The 17,016-nt window shown below is 48.4% G+C and overlaps 1 protein-coding gene across 5 annotated transcripts in view; it reads left to right on the plus strand.

The window, feature by feature from the left end:
* Window positions 1–7,796, plus strand: part of THAP4 (THAP domain containing 4) — a 60,426-nt gene extending 52,630 nt beyond the window's left edge. For all 5 annotated transcript variants that reach the window (XM_032761202.2, XM_058436353.1, XM_032761210.2 and 2 more), the window contains one exon: window positions 7,499–7,796. In XM_032761202.2, coding sequence (XP_032617093.1) covers window positions 7,499–7,618 — 120 coding nt within the window. In that variant the 3' untranslated portion in view covers window positions 7,619–7,796. The remainder of the gene's footprint in view (window positions 1–7,498) is intronic.
* Window positions 7,797–17,016: the final 9,220 nt, after the last annotated feature.

Consider the following 17,016-nt stretch of genomic DNA (forward strand, 5'->3'; position numbering starts at 1 on the left):
CCAGCCCCTCACGTTCTGTGGCTGTGCCGCCTCCCCTCTTTCTCCTGTGGATTCACGCTGTGGACAGCATTCCTTCACTGCCATTCCAGTAGGGGCCATGCAGGAGCCACAGCGCTGTCCTCACCCGGGAGGCCTCACCTCGGAGCTCTGTGCCGGGTTGCTGGGTGAGCAAGATTTTCATCTACATTTTACCTTTTTAAAAAATTTTTTACTTTTTATTTTATTATTACTTTTTTTTAGACAGAGCCTTGCACGGTCGCCCAGGCTGGAGTGCAGCAGTGTGATCTCGGCTCACTGTAGCCTCCACCTCCTGGGCTCAAGCGATTCTCCCACATCTTCCTCCCAAGTAGCTGAGACTACAGGCGTTCATCACCACTCCCAGCTAATTTTTTGTATTTTTAATAGAGATGGGGGTCTCACTTTGTTGCTCAGGCTGGTCTCAAACTCATGGCCTCAAGTGATCGGCCCGCCTCCGCTTCCCAAAGTGCTGTGGTTATAGGTGTGAGCCACCATGCCTGGCCAGTTTTTCCTTTAAGATACATAGTATTTGGGATTATTGTTTCTCTGTAGTGTGAGGTAGCGGTCCCATTTTCCCTTTTTCCCCGTACAGGTGTCCTGTGGCCCTTGTTAGGCACTGTGGTCCCGCTGACTGCTGTTTGGGGCGTTTCTCCTCCTCGGCTGTCAGGGTTGATGCTGCCGGCCATGGCCTCAGACACGGTGTCTGCCTGTGGATGCGGAGGCGACACGGTGTCTGCATGTGGATGCGGAGGCGACACGGTGTCTGCCTGTGGATGCGGAGGCACCCAGTTTTCCCCTCGCTCTGGAGGAGTGGGCTGGAACCTCTGGAAGAGAGCGAGGCTTGTACTGGGGAAGTGAGGCCTTCCCTTAGCTGCTCTGTGGCATCTGGGGGATCAGGGTGGGACGGGACGTGTGAGTGTCTTTACTGTTTGTGTGGGTGTTGGTGGGCATGGCCCAGACTGCAGGCCCCACAGAGGGTAGCAGTGCCTTCATGAGCTGTGTACTGAGCCTGGTGGAGCCTACGAGCTGCCGAGGATCCCTGGCCAGCTTGCCCCAGGGACAGCTTGTCGCTCATGTCCAGTGACTGCGCAGTGGTGGCAGACCCCAGGGGAGAACTGAGCGTGTTGGGAGAGGCTCGTGTGACTCTGTTGGGGAGGGCCTGAGGGGTCCCCAGGCTCCCACTGACCTGCACATTCCCTGTGCTGTGTGTGTATGTGCTTTGTAACTTCAGGGCCGCGTGCAGTTTGTGCAGCACGTGCCTTGCAGCAGCCCTGAGAAGAGGCAGGTCCAGGCCCAGGCCCCGTTTTACAGTGAGGCTCAGAGAGGCCCCCAGCCTGGCAGAGCCTCCCCGCTTCCTGCCTTATGTGGGTGGCTCTGGACCTAGCTTTGCAGCCTGGGCTGCCACTGGTGACCTGTGAGCTTGAGCATCTTTTCACGTCGTTGCTGGGTCATCCTCCAGCGAGGTGCCTGTTCAGGTCTGGTGACCATTTTCCACTGTGCCTTTTCTGGCTGACATGTCAGAGTTCTTGATATAATTTGAATAAAGCTCTTTGTTAGCTAAATGTGTTGCAAATAGCTTTTTCGGTCTGTGATTATCTTTTGAGTTTTACAAATTGTTTTTGAAGAACAGAGGCTCTGGATTTTATGTGGTTCGGTTTGCCAGTCTCTTCCTTTATGGATTCTGTTTTTAATGTGTCTTAGTTAAGCAGTCTTTCCTTACTAACAGGTCAAGATATGTATTCTGAATTTTTCTGGAAGCTTCACAGTTCAACCTAAAATCTTTCCTTTAGGTCATTAATCCACCTGGGGTTGAGTGGTGTGTATTGTGTGAAGTGCTGTCCCCCTTCCTTGTTCTCAGATGAGGGCCAGCTGCCCTGCACCCTGCCTGAAGAGCCTGGCCCCTCTGTTCACCCATGCAGCCGCCCCCCGAGCGCCTCAGTATCCTTCATCGGGGTCTGCTTGTCACTCTCTCCCTGGTTCCAGGTGGTCTGTTTGTCAGTCCCTGTGCCAGTACCACACTGTCTTCATTATCATGGCTTCTGCATTTAAAAAATCACCTCTATTGAGGTATACTTTATATGGAATAAATGCACACACTTCAAGTGTGCAGTTTGATACATTTGGACAGCATATATAATCTTGTAACGCTGCCCCAGTCAAGACTGAGAACAGTCCCAGCGCCCTAGAAAGTCCCTGTGCTCCGTAGGCAGCCCCCGCTGCCCTGTCACAGCCCCCGGCCGGGTTTCTGCCACTGCAGACCGAGCAGCTCTGTGTGTCCTAGTGCTCATCATATCAGCCGAGCAGCTCTGAGTGTCCTAGTGCTCATCATCATCAGTGGAGCCACAGCACAGGCACTCATTTGTTTCCGATCTCCTTTCCTCACTGAAACGCTGTCAAGATTCAACAGTTCTGCTGCATGTGCCACGTCTGCTTGTTGCTGTGTGGTGGTCCACCAGTGAGTGTGTCAGTTGTTTATCCTTTCTGTTGATGGATGTTTATTTGATTTGTTTCCAGTTCCGGGCTATTAGGAATAAAGCCATAAGCACGTGTAGACCTTTGTGTGGACACATGTTTTTTTTTCCTCTTGGGTGCATACCTGGGATTGGAACTGCTGGGTTCTGTGGTAAACACCAATCTCTTCCAGAGTGGCTGTCCCCCTTGACACCCCAGCAAGGTTGTCCCACAGCCTCGCCAAGGGTTGGCCTTTGAGTTTTATCCTGGCCACTACAAGGTGGTATTTCATTGTGATGTTAATTTGCACTTCCCTGCTGAGTAACGATGCTGCTCTCTTTTTGTTGTACTTATCTGCTACTTGTATTTCTTGTTTTGTGAAATGAACATTCAGATCTTTGCCCATTTGTTTGAGTGTTTGTGTTGTTCCTGAGTTGTAAGAGTGTGTTGTTTGTTCTGGGTATAAGTCCTTTATCAGGTGCACTTGCCAACACGATGTTCCTGCCCTGTGCCTTGCCTTTCTGTTTCCTAGACAGTTCCATTTGAAGAACCAAATGTTGTTTTTCTTTTTTGGGGTTTTTTTTTTTTTTTTTTGAGACATCGTTTGCTCTTGTTGCCCAGGCTAGAGTGCAGTGGCGTGATCTCAGCTCACTGCAACCTCCACCTCCCGGGTTCAAGCGATTATCCTCTTTCAGCCTCCCAAGTAGCTGGGATTACAGGCTCCCACCACCATGGCCGGCTAATTTTTTGTATTTTTATTTAGTAAAGACAGCGTTTCACCATGTTGGCCAGGCCGGTCTCAACCTGACATCAGGTGATCCACCCTCCTTGGTCTCCCAAAGCGCTGAAATTACAGGCGTGAGCCACCATGCGCAGTCTAGAACCAAATGTTTTAATTTTGTTACCATTTTTTCTTCTCTAGTTAGTGCTTTTTGTGTCCTGTCTTAAAATTTTTCACCTAGCCCAGGCAGCAAAGATTTTCACCTGCATTTTCTTCAAAAAGTTTTATAGTTTTACTTTAAGATATATGCTATTTGGAATTGCTAATTCTAGATGGTATGAGGTAGTAGTCACATTTTTTCCATTTTTCCTCATACAGATACCTTGTTTCCAGCACCATTTGTTGAAAAGAGAACCCTTAACTTTAATTAAAGTATGCGGTGCTTTTGTCGAAAATCAACTCACTTTACGTGTGTGGTTCTTCCCCAGAACTCTCTCTTCTGTCCCACTCTTCTCTATTTCGGTCTTTATACTGTTAACATGCTGTCTTGACCACTGTAGCTTTATATTGAATCAGGTGATATAAGTTACCCAACTTTTCTTCTTTTTCTTTTTTCCAAAATTGTTTTGGCTATCCTAGGACCCTTTGCATTTCCATATGAATTTCAGAATCAGCTTGTCAGTTTCTAGAAACATTTTCATTGGAATTACTTGAATTTCTAAATTAATTTGGGAAGAAGTGCCATCTTAGGCAAACTGAGTCCTCCAATCCAGTGCCATGGTAAGGTGCTCCATTTATTTAGATCAGTCTCATCCTATATTTTCTTGTAGTTTTCAACGTATTGGTTTTGCACACATTTTGTTAAATTTATTCCTACGTATTTTGTGGTTTGGGATGCTATTATAAATGATTTTTTAATTTTCCAGTTATTTGTTGCAAGTATATAGAAGTACAGTTAGCTGTTGCATATTGATCTTATATCATGTGACTTTGTTAAATTCATTCATTTCTGTAGTTTCTTTCTTTTCCTTCCCTCCCTCCCTCCCTTCCTTCCTTCTTTTCTCTCCTTTTTTCTTTTTTCTTTCAATATAAACAAGGTCTTCTGTGTTGCCCAGGCTGGAGTACAGTGGCTATTCTCTAGTGATTTTTTTCTTTTTTATTTTTATTTATTTATTTTTTTGAGATGGAGTTTCTCTCTTGTTGCCCAGGCTGGAGTGCAGTGGCGCGATCTTGGCTCACTGCAACCCCCACCTCCCCGGTTCAAGCGATTCTCCTGTCTCAGCCTCCCGAGTAGCTGGGATTAAAGGCATATGCCACCACACCCGGCTAATTTTGTAGTGATTTTTTTTTTCTTTGAACAGGGTTATTTAGAGATATGTTATTTTCCAAATATTTGAGAATTTTTAAAATAGATTCTATTGCTCAGGATTTTTCATTCAATTCTATAAGGCCCAGACAACATACCCTCTAATATTTTAGTCTGTGAAAAAATGTTGGAGACTTATTTTATGCCCTAGTATATGACCTAACTTCATGAATATCTCATGTACACTTAACGAGTGTAGCATTCAATAGTTATAAAAGTCCCCTCCGCAAGCTGGAAACCCTGGGATGCCAGTATCCTGGCTCAGTCCAAGTCCAAAGGCTTCAGAACCAGGGAAGTCAGTGGCGTCACTCTTGGTCCCGGGCCAAAGGCCTCAGAGCCCTGAGGAGAGAGGAGGTGCTGGTGACATCTGGGAGTCCAAAGGTCAGGGGGCCTGGAGTTGTCCAAGGACGGGGGAGGAGAGTGTATCCCAGCTCCAGCAAACAGATGGACATGTTCGCCTTGTCTTTGTTTTTATTTTATCTGGGCCCCCAGCCTATTGGATGGTGCCCACCCTCATGGAGGGTAGATCTCCCTCACCTGGTCAGTCACCTCTGGAAACATCTTCTCAGACATACTCAGAATAATCCTTTACCAGGTTTCTAGGTGTTCCTTAATTGGTCAATTTGACACCTAAAATTAACCAGGACACCCACACCCACCCCTGGCTGCTTTCAAGTTTTTATTGTCTTGCCTTTGATTATCAGCCAGAGTTTTGCTGTGATATAATTAGAATTCGTGGCTTGATATATTTTGTTAGGCTCAGAAAATTGGCCGTGATCTGTTCAAATATTGCTTGTGTTCTATTTTCTTTCCTATCTTCTTCTGGGGCTTTGGTTACACATGTGTTCAATCTTCTGCAGTTTTCAATGTGTCCCTTATGCTTTCATCCATATTTTCCGTTTTTCTCTAAGCTTCAATGTGGATATTTCCTACTGATCATTTTCCAGTTTACTAATCCTTTCTTCATCTCTGTCTAATCTGTTTATTTCATTATTGGGGCCTTAATTTGAGTTATTATGTTTTTCAGTTGTAGAATTTATATTTTAATGTTTTTGATAAATTCTGATTATCTGCAGAAATTCTCCGTATTGTCTTCTAACAACTCCAATATTGGCATCCCCTGGGTGAGGGTGGGGGAGGTGTCTATTTCCTGTTTTTTCTTTTGATCTTAACTCCTAGTAACCTAAGGAGTTTTTCTATTTTTCTTGGATTCTAGACATTATGTATGAAAAATTGTAGAGATGACTTGAGGCTTTCGTTGATGTTATCCTCACCAAAGAGCAGTTCTGTGCTTCTGCCTGTCAGTCAAGGATGAACAGCTCGTGTTCAGTAGAGGCTGAGCTGGTTTGAAACTGGACTTCCCAGCCTGTTTCTGGGATGGGACCCTTCAGGGACCCCACCCAAAGCTGGGGTGTGTTTTTTGTTGTTGTTTTTTTTTGTTTTTTTTCTGAGATGGAGTCTCACTCTGTTGCTCAGGCTGGAGTGCAGTGGTGCGATCTCGGCTCACTGCAAGCTCCGCCTCCCGGGTTCACACCATTCTCCTACCTCAGCCTCCCGAGTAGCTGGGACTACAGGCACCCGCCACCACACCTGGCTAATGTTTTTTTGTATTTTTAGTAGAGACGGGGTTTTACCCTGTTAGCCAGGATGGTCTTGATCTCCTGACCTCGTGATCTGCCCGCCTCAGCCTCCCAAAGTGCTGGGATTACAGGCGTGAGCCACTGCGCCCAAGCTTGGGGTGCTTTTTTTTTTTTTTTTTTCAGATGGAATCTTGCTCCGTCAGCCAGGCTGAAGTGCAGTGGCACGATCTCGGCTCACTGCAACCTCCACCTCCCGGGTTCAAGCAATTCTCCCTCCTCAGCTTCCCGAGTAGCTGGGACTACATATGCATGCCACCACGCCCGGCTGTGTCTATCCTCCTAGACGGACACTGAATTCCAGTGTTTGTCCCTCTAGCTCCATGAGTTCGAGAAGGCCCTACTCAGCTTCTCAGCCTCTTAGCTACCACATCCCTCTCAGCCTCCACCCCTTGAACCCCTTGACTTCCAGGCAGCAAAAGCATCAGGGCCAGTTGCTCCAAATTGGGTCTCACCTCCACACTTCCTTCTCTTTGGGGTGCTGGTCCTCGCTGACTTGGTGGTTCTCTGATACCTTTAAAGAAACTTCCTAAAACCTGGGTTGTTATCTGCAAGAGGGTCGGTCAGTTGCAGAGTAGCCAGCCGTGGCCATAAGTAGAACTCCGTCTCATCCACTTCTGGTGCCCCCCACATGACCCCCCGCACGTCTGGGGCACTAGAGAGATAGTGCCCATCAGAGGATTGTCTTTTGACAGTGGTCATTCTCGCAATCTGCCAGCAAACGTTCCGGGTATGTAGGGCTGACTCATTCAGGACTTAGCTGCCATAGGCTTGGATTCTTGTTGGAAGCAGCTGCTATAATTTATTCTGATGAATTACTGTTCCAAAGATGCTGTTTCTGAGCTTTCCAAGAACACACTGGACATGAGTTCTAGTTACAGTGAAAGTGGGAGGCAATGGAGAAGGGAAGCGTTGGAAGCTCAGCACTTGTCTGATCAGGTATATAATTTGTAGAGACCAAAAAAAGGTGACTTGTTCCATCCAAGTACTAACCAGGCCCAACCCTCCTTAGCTTCCGATGTCAGACGAGATCGGGTGCGTTCAGGGTGGTATGGCCGTTGACAAAAAAGGTGACTTCTAAATAAACAATCCCTGTGTTCACCTGGTGGTCTTCTGGAGGCAGCTGAGGGGCACCTGGATTGTGACATGCCCAGGGGCCCTGGGCTGTGTGTCTGTCCTCCTCTGGCAGGGCCACTGCCTGGCTCACAGCCCGTGATGAGTGTGTGGCATGCAGTGGGCACACAGGCATTGATTGAATCTTCTGAAGATAAAACTAAGGTATTTTTGTTTCATTCTCCTGCCCAGATTACCCGGAAGTTCAGGCTGAATTCTGAAGGCAAACTTGAACAGACAGTCTCCATGGCAACCACTACACAGCCAATGACTCAGCATCTTCACGTCACCTACAAGAAGGTGACCCCGTAACCTAGAGCTTCTGGAGCCCTCAGGAGGGCCTGGCTACTGTGTCTCAACGGTTCGGCTCCTCGGCAGACAGTCCCTGCAGCAGAAGTGGGTGTGGCCGTGAGCCTCTGCAGGCTCAAGAGTGTGGTCCAGATGTTTCTGTACTGGCATAGAAAAACCAAATAAAAGGCCTTTATTTTTATGGCTGAGGATTTTGAATATTATCACTTGTGTAGGCTGTACATGTTTTTTTTCTGCTGATGTTTGTTTTCCAAAGTGTTCCCTAAGAAATTAAGAAGGGGGCTGGGTGTAGTGGCTCATGCCTGTAATCCCAGTACTATGGGAGACCAAGGCTGGTGGATCACCTGAGGTCAGGAGTTCGAGACCAGCCTGACCAACATGGAGAAACCCCACCTCTACTTAAAATACAAAAAATTAGCTGGGTGTGGTGGCGCATGCCTGTAATCCCAGCTACTTGGGAGGCTGAGGCAGGAGAATCGCTTGAACCCAGGAGTTGGAGGTTGCAGTGAGCCAAGAGCGCACCACTGCACTCCAGCCTGGGAGACAAGAGCAAGACTCTGTCTGAAAAAAAAAAAAGAAAGAAAGAAATTAAGAAGGGATGAATCTCTTCCCTTTTCTTTCTTCTTACAGTTTTGACAAGATCTAAAATATTTGTAAATCTTCTGTAGAGTTGGCAGGGCGCAGTGGCTCACGCCTGTAATCCCAGCACTTTGGGAGGCCAAGGCAAGGAAATGGCTTGAAGCCAGGAGTTTGAGACCAGCCTGGGCAACGTGGCAAAACCCCATCCCTACAAAAAAAAATAGAAATATTAGCCGAGTATGGTGGTCCATGCCTGTGGTCCCAGCTACTCAGAGGCTGAGGTGGGAGGATCCCTGCAGCCTGGGTGGTGGAGGTTGCAGTGAACCAAGATCACACCACTGCACTCCAACTTGGGCGACAGAGCAAGACCCTGTCTCCAAAAAAAAAAGATGGCAGTCATTTTTTCATTACTTTTAAAGAGCCAAGTCTGTGTTTTCCTACAGATGGAGCATTCCCAAGAGGCTAGCTGTGATTTTCACATCATCACGTAAGTTTTAGTTTGTAACTCTGTAATACAGCTTTCGTTTCTGTGGGGTTTTTTTCACTTGAAAGTTTCCAAACATACACTAAACCCTTGTACCTGTCACCCAGCTTCAGTACCTGCCAGCATTTTGCCCAAAGTACCTCCATCTTTTCCTCCCCCACTTCTGCTGGAATACACATAAGCAAATTCCAGACATATTGTCACTTGCCCCTAAATCCTTTGGTATGCATCCCAAAACAACACAAAGCCATTTTCTTTCTCTTAACTCATCAGCATATTAGAAGTCTCGCCAGGCACATGGAGACGAGGCTACACGGGTGTTGGGAAGCAGAGTCAGAAGAGGTAGCACACAGGCTGCGCAGGGTTAACATCCAGGGTAGCAACCGCAGGTATCACCTCCAGGGCTTGGGGACAAAAAGTATTACCAGGGTGGGGTTTCAGGGACCTCAGAGCTTAGAGGATGTGCTTGGTTCTTGCAAGAGGGGCAGGAGGGCCTGGACTGTACTCCAGGAGCCAAGGGGGCACCAAGGGACCTGGTGGCTGGGCTCAGAGCTGTCTCTGCTCCCAAAGTGATGCTGAAATAACCTGGGAACACCAGGGAGGTCCCAGCCCCCAACTCCTGCATCCCAGGCTCCTGCAGCCCAGCCAGAAGGGAGTGTGGGAGGGCAGCACTCAGGGCAGAGCACAGACAAGCCAAGAGACAAGAAGTCAGTAACTGACGGCACGGTGCTGTTTTCACAAAATGCGTAAGAATTCTGTAACGTTCTCTAACAGTCCTATTCTTATTTCCCTTACTGCCTCAGAAATATCCTCATACAATCGGATTATCAAAGCTTTATTCACGTTTGTGTCTGGCTACAAAGTCTTTTAGGATCCTTTTGATCCTAAAAGTCCCCCTCTTCCCTCCCCTGTGCCCTTGACTTGTTGGTGAAGCTGATCACTTGTCCTCGAAGGTGTCCCCAGTCTGGACTCAGCATCCTCCTCGTGGTGTTTAACTTGTTCCTCTGTCCCCTCTATATCCTGTCGTCTGGAAGTTGGATCTAAAGTGGCTGGAATCACACCTGGGCAGTGCTCAGTTCCTCGTGTCACAGCCCATGAGGAGCCTCATGTCCGATTGTGTCACTTTGTTGAAGCATGAATAAGCTTGGATGGCGACAGCCTGACCCCTTTATCGTCAGTTTCCCATCAACTGTTCCCCTGACAGTTTTGCCACCTGTGGGTGACCATTGCTAGAATAAGAACCTCCACTGGGACTGCAGAATTCTCATCTTCTGTGTCTCATTAGAAGGACATTTAGTGGCTGGAATTCTCTCAGACCTTCCCTTTATCCATTAGGGTAAGTCAGGTTACCCTGAAGTGCGTTCATACTAGAAAGGCAGCATAAGCACTTAATTATTTCCCTTTAATGATCAATTTTTGGAGTGAGAATATCCTGGCAACCTCCAGCGGTGCCAAAGGACTGAGAGTTCCTCACACCACTGCAGTTGCCCTTCCCGCTTCCCTCCTCATGTTATGAACTTAATACTTTCATGTATACAGTCTGTCCTCAGTATCCACAGGGGTGCGTTACAGGACCCACACGGATACCAAAATCAGATGCTCGAGTCCCTTGTATAAAATGGCATGGGATTTGCATGCAACCTACGCACATTCTCACATATACCTTAAGTCATCTCTAGATTGCTTATGATACCTGATACAGTTTAAATGCTCTGTAAGCAGTTGTTATGCCGTATATTTTTTGGGTTTTTTTATTGTGGGCTTTTGGGGAATATTTTTATTTATTTATTTATTTTGAGATGGAGTCTCGCTCTGTCGCCCAGGCTGGAGTGCAGTGGCGCGATCTTGGCTCACTGCAAGCTCCACCTCCCAGGTTCACGCCATTCTCCTGCCTCAGCCTCCCGAGTAGCTGGGACTACAGGCGCCCGCCACCGCGCCCGGCTAATTTTTTGTATTTTTAGTAGAGACGGGATTTCACCATGTTAGCCAGGCTGGTCTCGATCTCCTGACCTTGTGATCCGCCCACCTCAGCCTCCCAAAGTGCTGGGATTACAGGCGTGAGCCACCATGCCCGGCCGGGAATATTTTTTATACACAGTTGAATCCACAGAAATGGAGGGCCAACTGTATTTGATATCATTTTAATCAAGTGCTGCCTATGTCTTCGGCAAACAGGAGATGCTCGGATTATCTCGTAATTGGCCAGAGGAGACCCTCCATCAAGTGGGCTTTGATGCCTCCTTGCTCTGGGGCCACAGCTGCCTCTGACTTTTCCTGCCCAGAACCTGGAACTACCCATTTCTCCAGAGCCCTGTTTCTCGTTAGTGGGGAGTGGGAATTAGAGGCCACAGACTGAGCACTGACTGCTTATGATGGCTGGGCTGCTCCACTTCCCAGCCTTTCCATGGACAAAACCAGAAAATTGTTCTAAAATTTATTTTCTCAGCTAGGCGCAGTGGCTCACGCCTGTAATCCCAGCACTTTGGGAGGCCAAGGTGGATGGATCACCTGAGGTAAGGAGTTCAAGCCTGGCCAACATGACAAAACCCCATCTCTACTAAAAATACAAAAAATTAGCCAGGCATGGTGGCGGGCGCCTGTAATCCCAGCTACTCGGGAGGCTGAGGCAGGAGAATTGCTTAAACCTGCGAGGCAGAGGTTGCAGTGAGCTGAGATAGCACCATTGCGCTCCAGCCTGGGCCACAGAGCGAGACTCTCTCTCTCAAAAAAAAAAAAAAAAAAAATTTCTGGTTTATTTTCTCTGAATCATGTGAGGTTGTATTAGAGATCAGGACCCTTCACCCTTAACTACTTTAGCAGGGGATATATACATGTATTTTTGAAAAATATGAATTCATACTGTTTTCCATTCAAATGTTGTTAAGATTATAAGCGTTTTTAAATATTCTTTGATTTTACCTCTTAACCTGAAAATCTTGGTTCATTACAACATTAACATTATTTGCTTTATTCTACATATAAATACATATAATCATTTCAAAATAAGCCTGGGCAACATAGCAAGACCCCACCTCTACCAAAAAAAAGTATCGTTAACAATGACCACTGGTCAAAGTTCTTTTCTGCTAGCCTTTTTAGACCTTTCCCTTTGAAGATACAAAGTTAAAATATGATGGAATTGGATTAACTACTCTGCGCTTCTGTCACCAACTTGATACACAAGTCCATTTGTTTAAATTCTAGAAATTGTTATAATTTGTTTTGCAAATACAAATCATTTGACTGGCTTTCTTGTCAGAACTGTAAAACCAGGCACATTTGCTCCACACAGGCCTCTAGCACAGCTACCGAGTGCTCCGGTAAGCTCGCCGTGGTTTAGCTCGCCGTGGGTAAGCTCGCCGTGGTTTAGCTCGCCGTGGGTTAGCTCGCCGTGGGTAAGCTCGCCATGGGTTAGCTCGCCGTGGGTAAGCTCGCTGTGGGTAAGCTCGCCGTGGGTTAGCTCGCCGTGGGTAAGCTCGCCGTGGGTTAGCTCGCCGTGGGTTAGCCAGCAGATCCCCTCATGCTGGGCCTTGGGTTGTTTCCAGTCTTTGGCCAATCAAATGTCAGAGTTGGACCCAGCACCTCCGTTGGGACTGCAGAGTGCTTTTCTAAGTGTGGTGAGAAGGGCGTTTCCACATCCTTGTGGATTCTGGCCATCGTATCTTAAGGATACATTTCTGGGAGTGGGATTGCCAGTCGGCGGGGAGAGCCTCATCTGGCTTGTCTGGGTGTTGTCCCTGTCCCCAAGGGGCCAGGCGTTCTGCATCCCCACAGCATGGTAGGAAGTGCCTGCCCCCATCAGCAGCCGAATCTGGTGTCAAATTTGGATTTGGGTCAATCTTGTAGGTGAGAAATGGAGTCTTGGGTGGTTTTGGTTTGCATTTCTCTCTCTCTTTTTTTTTAAATCATTTTATTGATTTTCCAAACTCATGAGCTCGTTTGAATGAGGAATATTAATCCTAATATTTCTCTTTTTAAGTTATAATTTTTATTGAGGTAAAAAATACATAAAACAACATTTTTATTAGAGTCCTATAGATGGTTAAAAAAATGCACCATTTTAACCATCTTGAAGTCTACAATTTAGCAGCATTTAGTACATTCATAATGTACAACCATCACCTCTATGTGCTTCCAAAGCTTTCATCATGCCAGGAGACCCCACACCCATTCAACACCATCCCCCCACCCTCAGTCCCCGACAATCACTGCCCTGCTTCCCACTCAAGTCACCAACACTTTTGAAAATGTTCTATGTTATAAAACTTTTTCCCAGTATACATTTTGTCTTTTATCGCTCCTGGGTTTTAAGTCATATTTAGGAAGATTTTGTCCACTCCCCAGTGATGAAGGAATTCACTTTTTCCTAGTACTTTTGACCCATTTGGAATTTGTCTCAGTGTATGGTATGAAGTGCAGATTCATTTTTGTCTTTTTCCAAGTGGTTAACATTTAACACGTGTTAACAAGTCCACCCTTTCCTCACTGGTATCGTATGCTACCTTATAGACTGAATGTTCCAGGCATTGGGGTCTGTTCCTGGGTTTTCACGTCCCTGGGCCTGCCTGCCTACATGGGTCCTGGTGCCATGTGGTTCCATTACGGAGGCAAGTTTACTTTTGTAGAATTGCCTTGCTTGGGAGAGTTTTCTTATCCAGGAACATGGTATTTCTTTCTGTCTGTCTGAATTCATTTTCTATTGCTATGACTGAATACCACAGAGCGGGTAAGTTATAAAGAAAGGAATTTTATTTCTTACAGTTCTGGAGGCAGGGAGTCCAAGGTATAGGAGTTGCATCTGGCGAGGACCTTCTTGCTGGTCGGGACTCTGCAGTCTCAAGGTGGTGCTGGGCATTATGTGAGGGTCTCACGAGAGACGGCAAAGCTGGCTTTTATAACCAGCCCCCTGGTGCTAACTGCTCCACTCCCTGAGAACCCATTAGTCCCGAATGGATTAGTCCTCATGAGCCAGTCACCTCCTCAGAATCCCATCCCAGCACTGTTGCATTGGAGTCCAGGTTTCCAACGCATGAAGTTCTGGGGAATGCATTCAAACCATGGTGTTGTTGAAATCGACTTTGGTGTCTTTATGGTCTATTTAAAGTTTTTCCCACTAAGGGTTTCACATTTCTTTTATGCATGGGGATTTTTATCTTTTTTGTTGCTGTTAAAAATGGGTCATCTCTTCCATTCTGTCTTTCAACTGAAAGTATACACAAAGATCTCTGTGTGCTACTTTAAATCCTGCTGTTTCTCTGAATTCTCTTAGTGTTTGTAACATCACTTTCTTGTGCTGGAAATATAACAAAGTATTTGATCCAAGAAGCATCTGGCAGGAAGCCTGGGCAGGAGGGGCACCTTGAGCATGGGCTTCACGTTTCCTCCTTCCTCCTCCCCTTTCCTCTGCCCCTTCTCCTACCACCCGCGTTCCTTCTTTCCCATCTGCTGTCCACCAGGAAGGCGTTGCCAGATCACCCCAGGGGTCACCTCTTCGTGTTTCTTGAGGCTGCGTGGGGGGAGGGCATGACAGAGGGAGGCACTCGGGGGAGGGGCGGCAAGGAGAGGTTGGGGCGTGCGAGGGGGCCCTTGTCCTCCAGCTTTGTCAGATGGCTAATGTGCCCTGTGGCCTGAGCTGGCGTCAGACAGGCTTTAAGAGGAGAACGTCAGCCGGGCGCGGTGACTCACGCCTGTAATGCTAGCACTTTGGGAGGCCGAGGCGGGTGGATCCCTTGAGGTCAGGAGACCAGCCTGGCCAACATGGTGAAACCCTATCTCTATGAAAAATAGAAAAATTAGCCGGGCGTGGTGGCAGGCGCCTGTAATTCCAGCTACTCAGGAGGCTGAGGCACAAGAATCACTTGAACCCGGGAGGCAGATGTTGCAATGAGCCAAGACTGTGCCACTGCACTCCAGCCTGGGTGACAGAGTGAGGCCCTAAAAAGGGAAGAATATCGCTGCATCAGAAAGCAGAAAGGTGGGGCCTGCCCGGGCCCATAGCCCTGCAATGAGTCTGGCCCAGAGGCACAGACAGACACACAGGAGGCCAAAGTGAAAGGAATGAAAATGGGCTGGACGGATTGGAGGACTGAGGAGAGCCGGGCGGCAGGGCACCCTGGCGTTTGTTCCCTGGACGGATTGGAGGACTGAGGAGAGCCGGGTGGCAGGGCACCCTGGCGTTTGTTCCCTGGACGGATGAGGGGACGGAGGACAGCCGGGCCACAGGGCACCCTGGCGTTTGTTCCCAGGGTAGGGGAGCTCTAGCATGGCACACAGTAGCAGAAGATAGCGGGTTGTGGTCGGCCCATGTGGAGATTTTAGAAACATCTCACGCTTCATGTTTGTCCTATCAGGTTCAGTCACCCATGTCCAGTGTCCACAGGAAGGCCTGTGCAAGGCCTCATGGGAAACAGGGTGGTCCGCCAGGCCTGCCCTGAAGGGGCCCCGTCCCGGAGAAGCAGATGCACAAAGCTGAGGGACACAGGTCGTGGGCCTTCTTGTGTGGCTCCTTGGCCACGGCATCGCAGCACCTGAAAGCCACCGCTGGAGAGGCAAACGAGCCCTGCAGCAGGCCCGAACCAGAGTTCCTGGGCACGGCCCCGTGCACCCAGTCGGGAGCCTCCCTGCTGAGGGTCAGCGAAGGCTTGGGGTGCTGGCGTTAGGGCTGGGTCCTGAGGGAAGATGAGGGAGAGAAGTAGAGGAGGAGGAGGGAGTTGAAGGCTGCAGACGGGAGGCGGAAGGGGAGGGAGTAGGGCTGCCAGGGGAGGGGAGGAGGGTAGAGGGCTGGATGAGAAGGAGGGCTACAAAGAAAAGAGGAGTAGAGCTTCAGGGAAGGAGGGTGGAGGGCTGCAGCGGGAGGAGTAGAGGGAAGAAGGCTGCAAGGGAAGGAGGAGGAGTATTGCAGGGGAGGGGGAGGAGGAGAGCTGGCCGGGGAGGAGGAGAAGGGCTACAAAGAAAAGAGAACTGTGTGGGAGGAGGAGAGTGGTGGAGAATTGCAGGGGAGGGGGAGAGGGAGGAGGACTGGAGGAGGAGGAGGGATGTGGAAGGAGGGTAGTGGAGGGCTGCAGAGGAGAACAGGGAGAACAAATCCACTCCAGCAGGGGAACGAGGGCAGCGTGGGGCGGACAAATCCACTCTAGCATTCCAATCTCCCTAAGCCTTTGAATCCCTTCTACACTAACCACCGGCGGCCAGGCATGTCCAGTTATCCCATGGTGGGCCATGTTTTGACCCATGTTTCAGCCAAGCAGCCAACCAACCAATTAGAGCCCTTTCTAAATGCGGAATCTCTGCTTAGTGAGCCCATATCAATAAACTTGGCCTGATCCAACTCTTGTTCCTCCTACCATTCTCCCAGGCCCTCAATATGCAATTCCCACCTTCCTGGGATTTCTATGTAAACTGGAAAACTCACATTCTCTTGGGTAAGTGCATCTCCTCATGGTCACGCCCTATCTCTAGGAGCTGCCCAACATCAGTCTAGTTCCATGTCTAGAAGCAAAGAGGGGTGGGGGCAGGTCCTTGCTAGTCAGCAGCCTCAGGGCAGTCCCATTTCCTCAGGCAGTACAGGGTTAACCCGCTCCGATGGAGTTGGGGAGGCTACCACTAGGGTTAGGAAGGCCTCTTCCACTGAAGACTCATCAGGATTTAGGGGTTCAGTGTCCCTACTGTTCATCAGGGTCACCCCACACATCCTCATCCCAACTGACAGGATCCCATTCCTTCTCAACCAATGCCTTCACTTGCACAGCAGACACTGCGGGGCTGGGAGTTCCACATGTGCTATAATCTAGCCACTGGAAGGACGAGATTCTGGGTTTGATTTTCAGTAGTCTCAGACCCGCAGCTAAAGGAGGTAAGAGTCTCTCTTGGGACAGTCATAACTTTCAGATTATTCATGTGACACTTCTGCTGGGAATCTGAACTGAGCTCACGCCCATGATACTTTTTCTGAGACGGAGTCTCACTCTGTAGCCCAGGCTGGAGTGCAGTGGGGCGATCCTGGCTCACTGCAACCTCTGCCTCCCAGATTCAAGCGATTCTCCTGCCTCAGCCTCCCGAGTAGCTGGGATTACAGGTGCCTGCCCCCACACCTGGCTAATAATTTTTGCGTTTTTAGTAGAGTTGGGGTTTTGCCATGTTGGCCAGGCTGGTCTTGAACTCCTGACCTAAGGTGATCTGCTCACCTCGGGCTCCCAAGTGCTGGGATTACAGGCGTGAGCCACCACACCCGGTTTTTTTTTTTTTTTTTTTTTTTTTTTGAGACAGGGTCTGTGTTACCCAGGCTGGAGTACAGTGGTACAATCACAGCTAACTGCAGCCTCAACCTCTCAGATTCAAC

Source organism: Hylobates moloch, unplaced genomic scaffold (genome assembly GCF_009828535.3).
Source record: "Hylobates moloch isolate HMO894 unplaced genomic scaffold, HMol_V3 SCAFFOLD_1, whole genome shotgun sequence".
Classification (NCBI taxonomy): Eukaryota; Metazoa; Chordata; class Mammalia; order Primates; family Hylobatidae; genus Hylobates; species Hylobates moloch.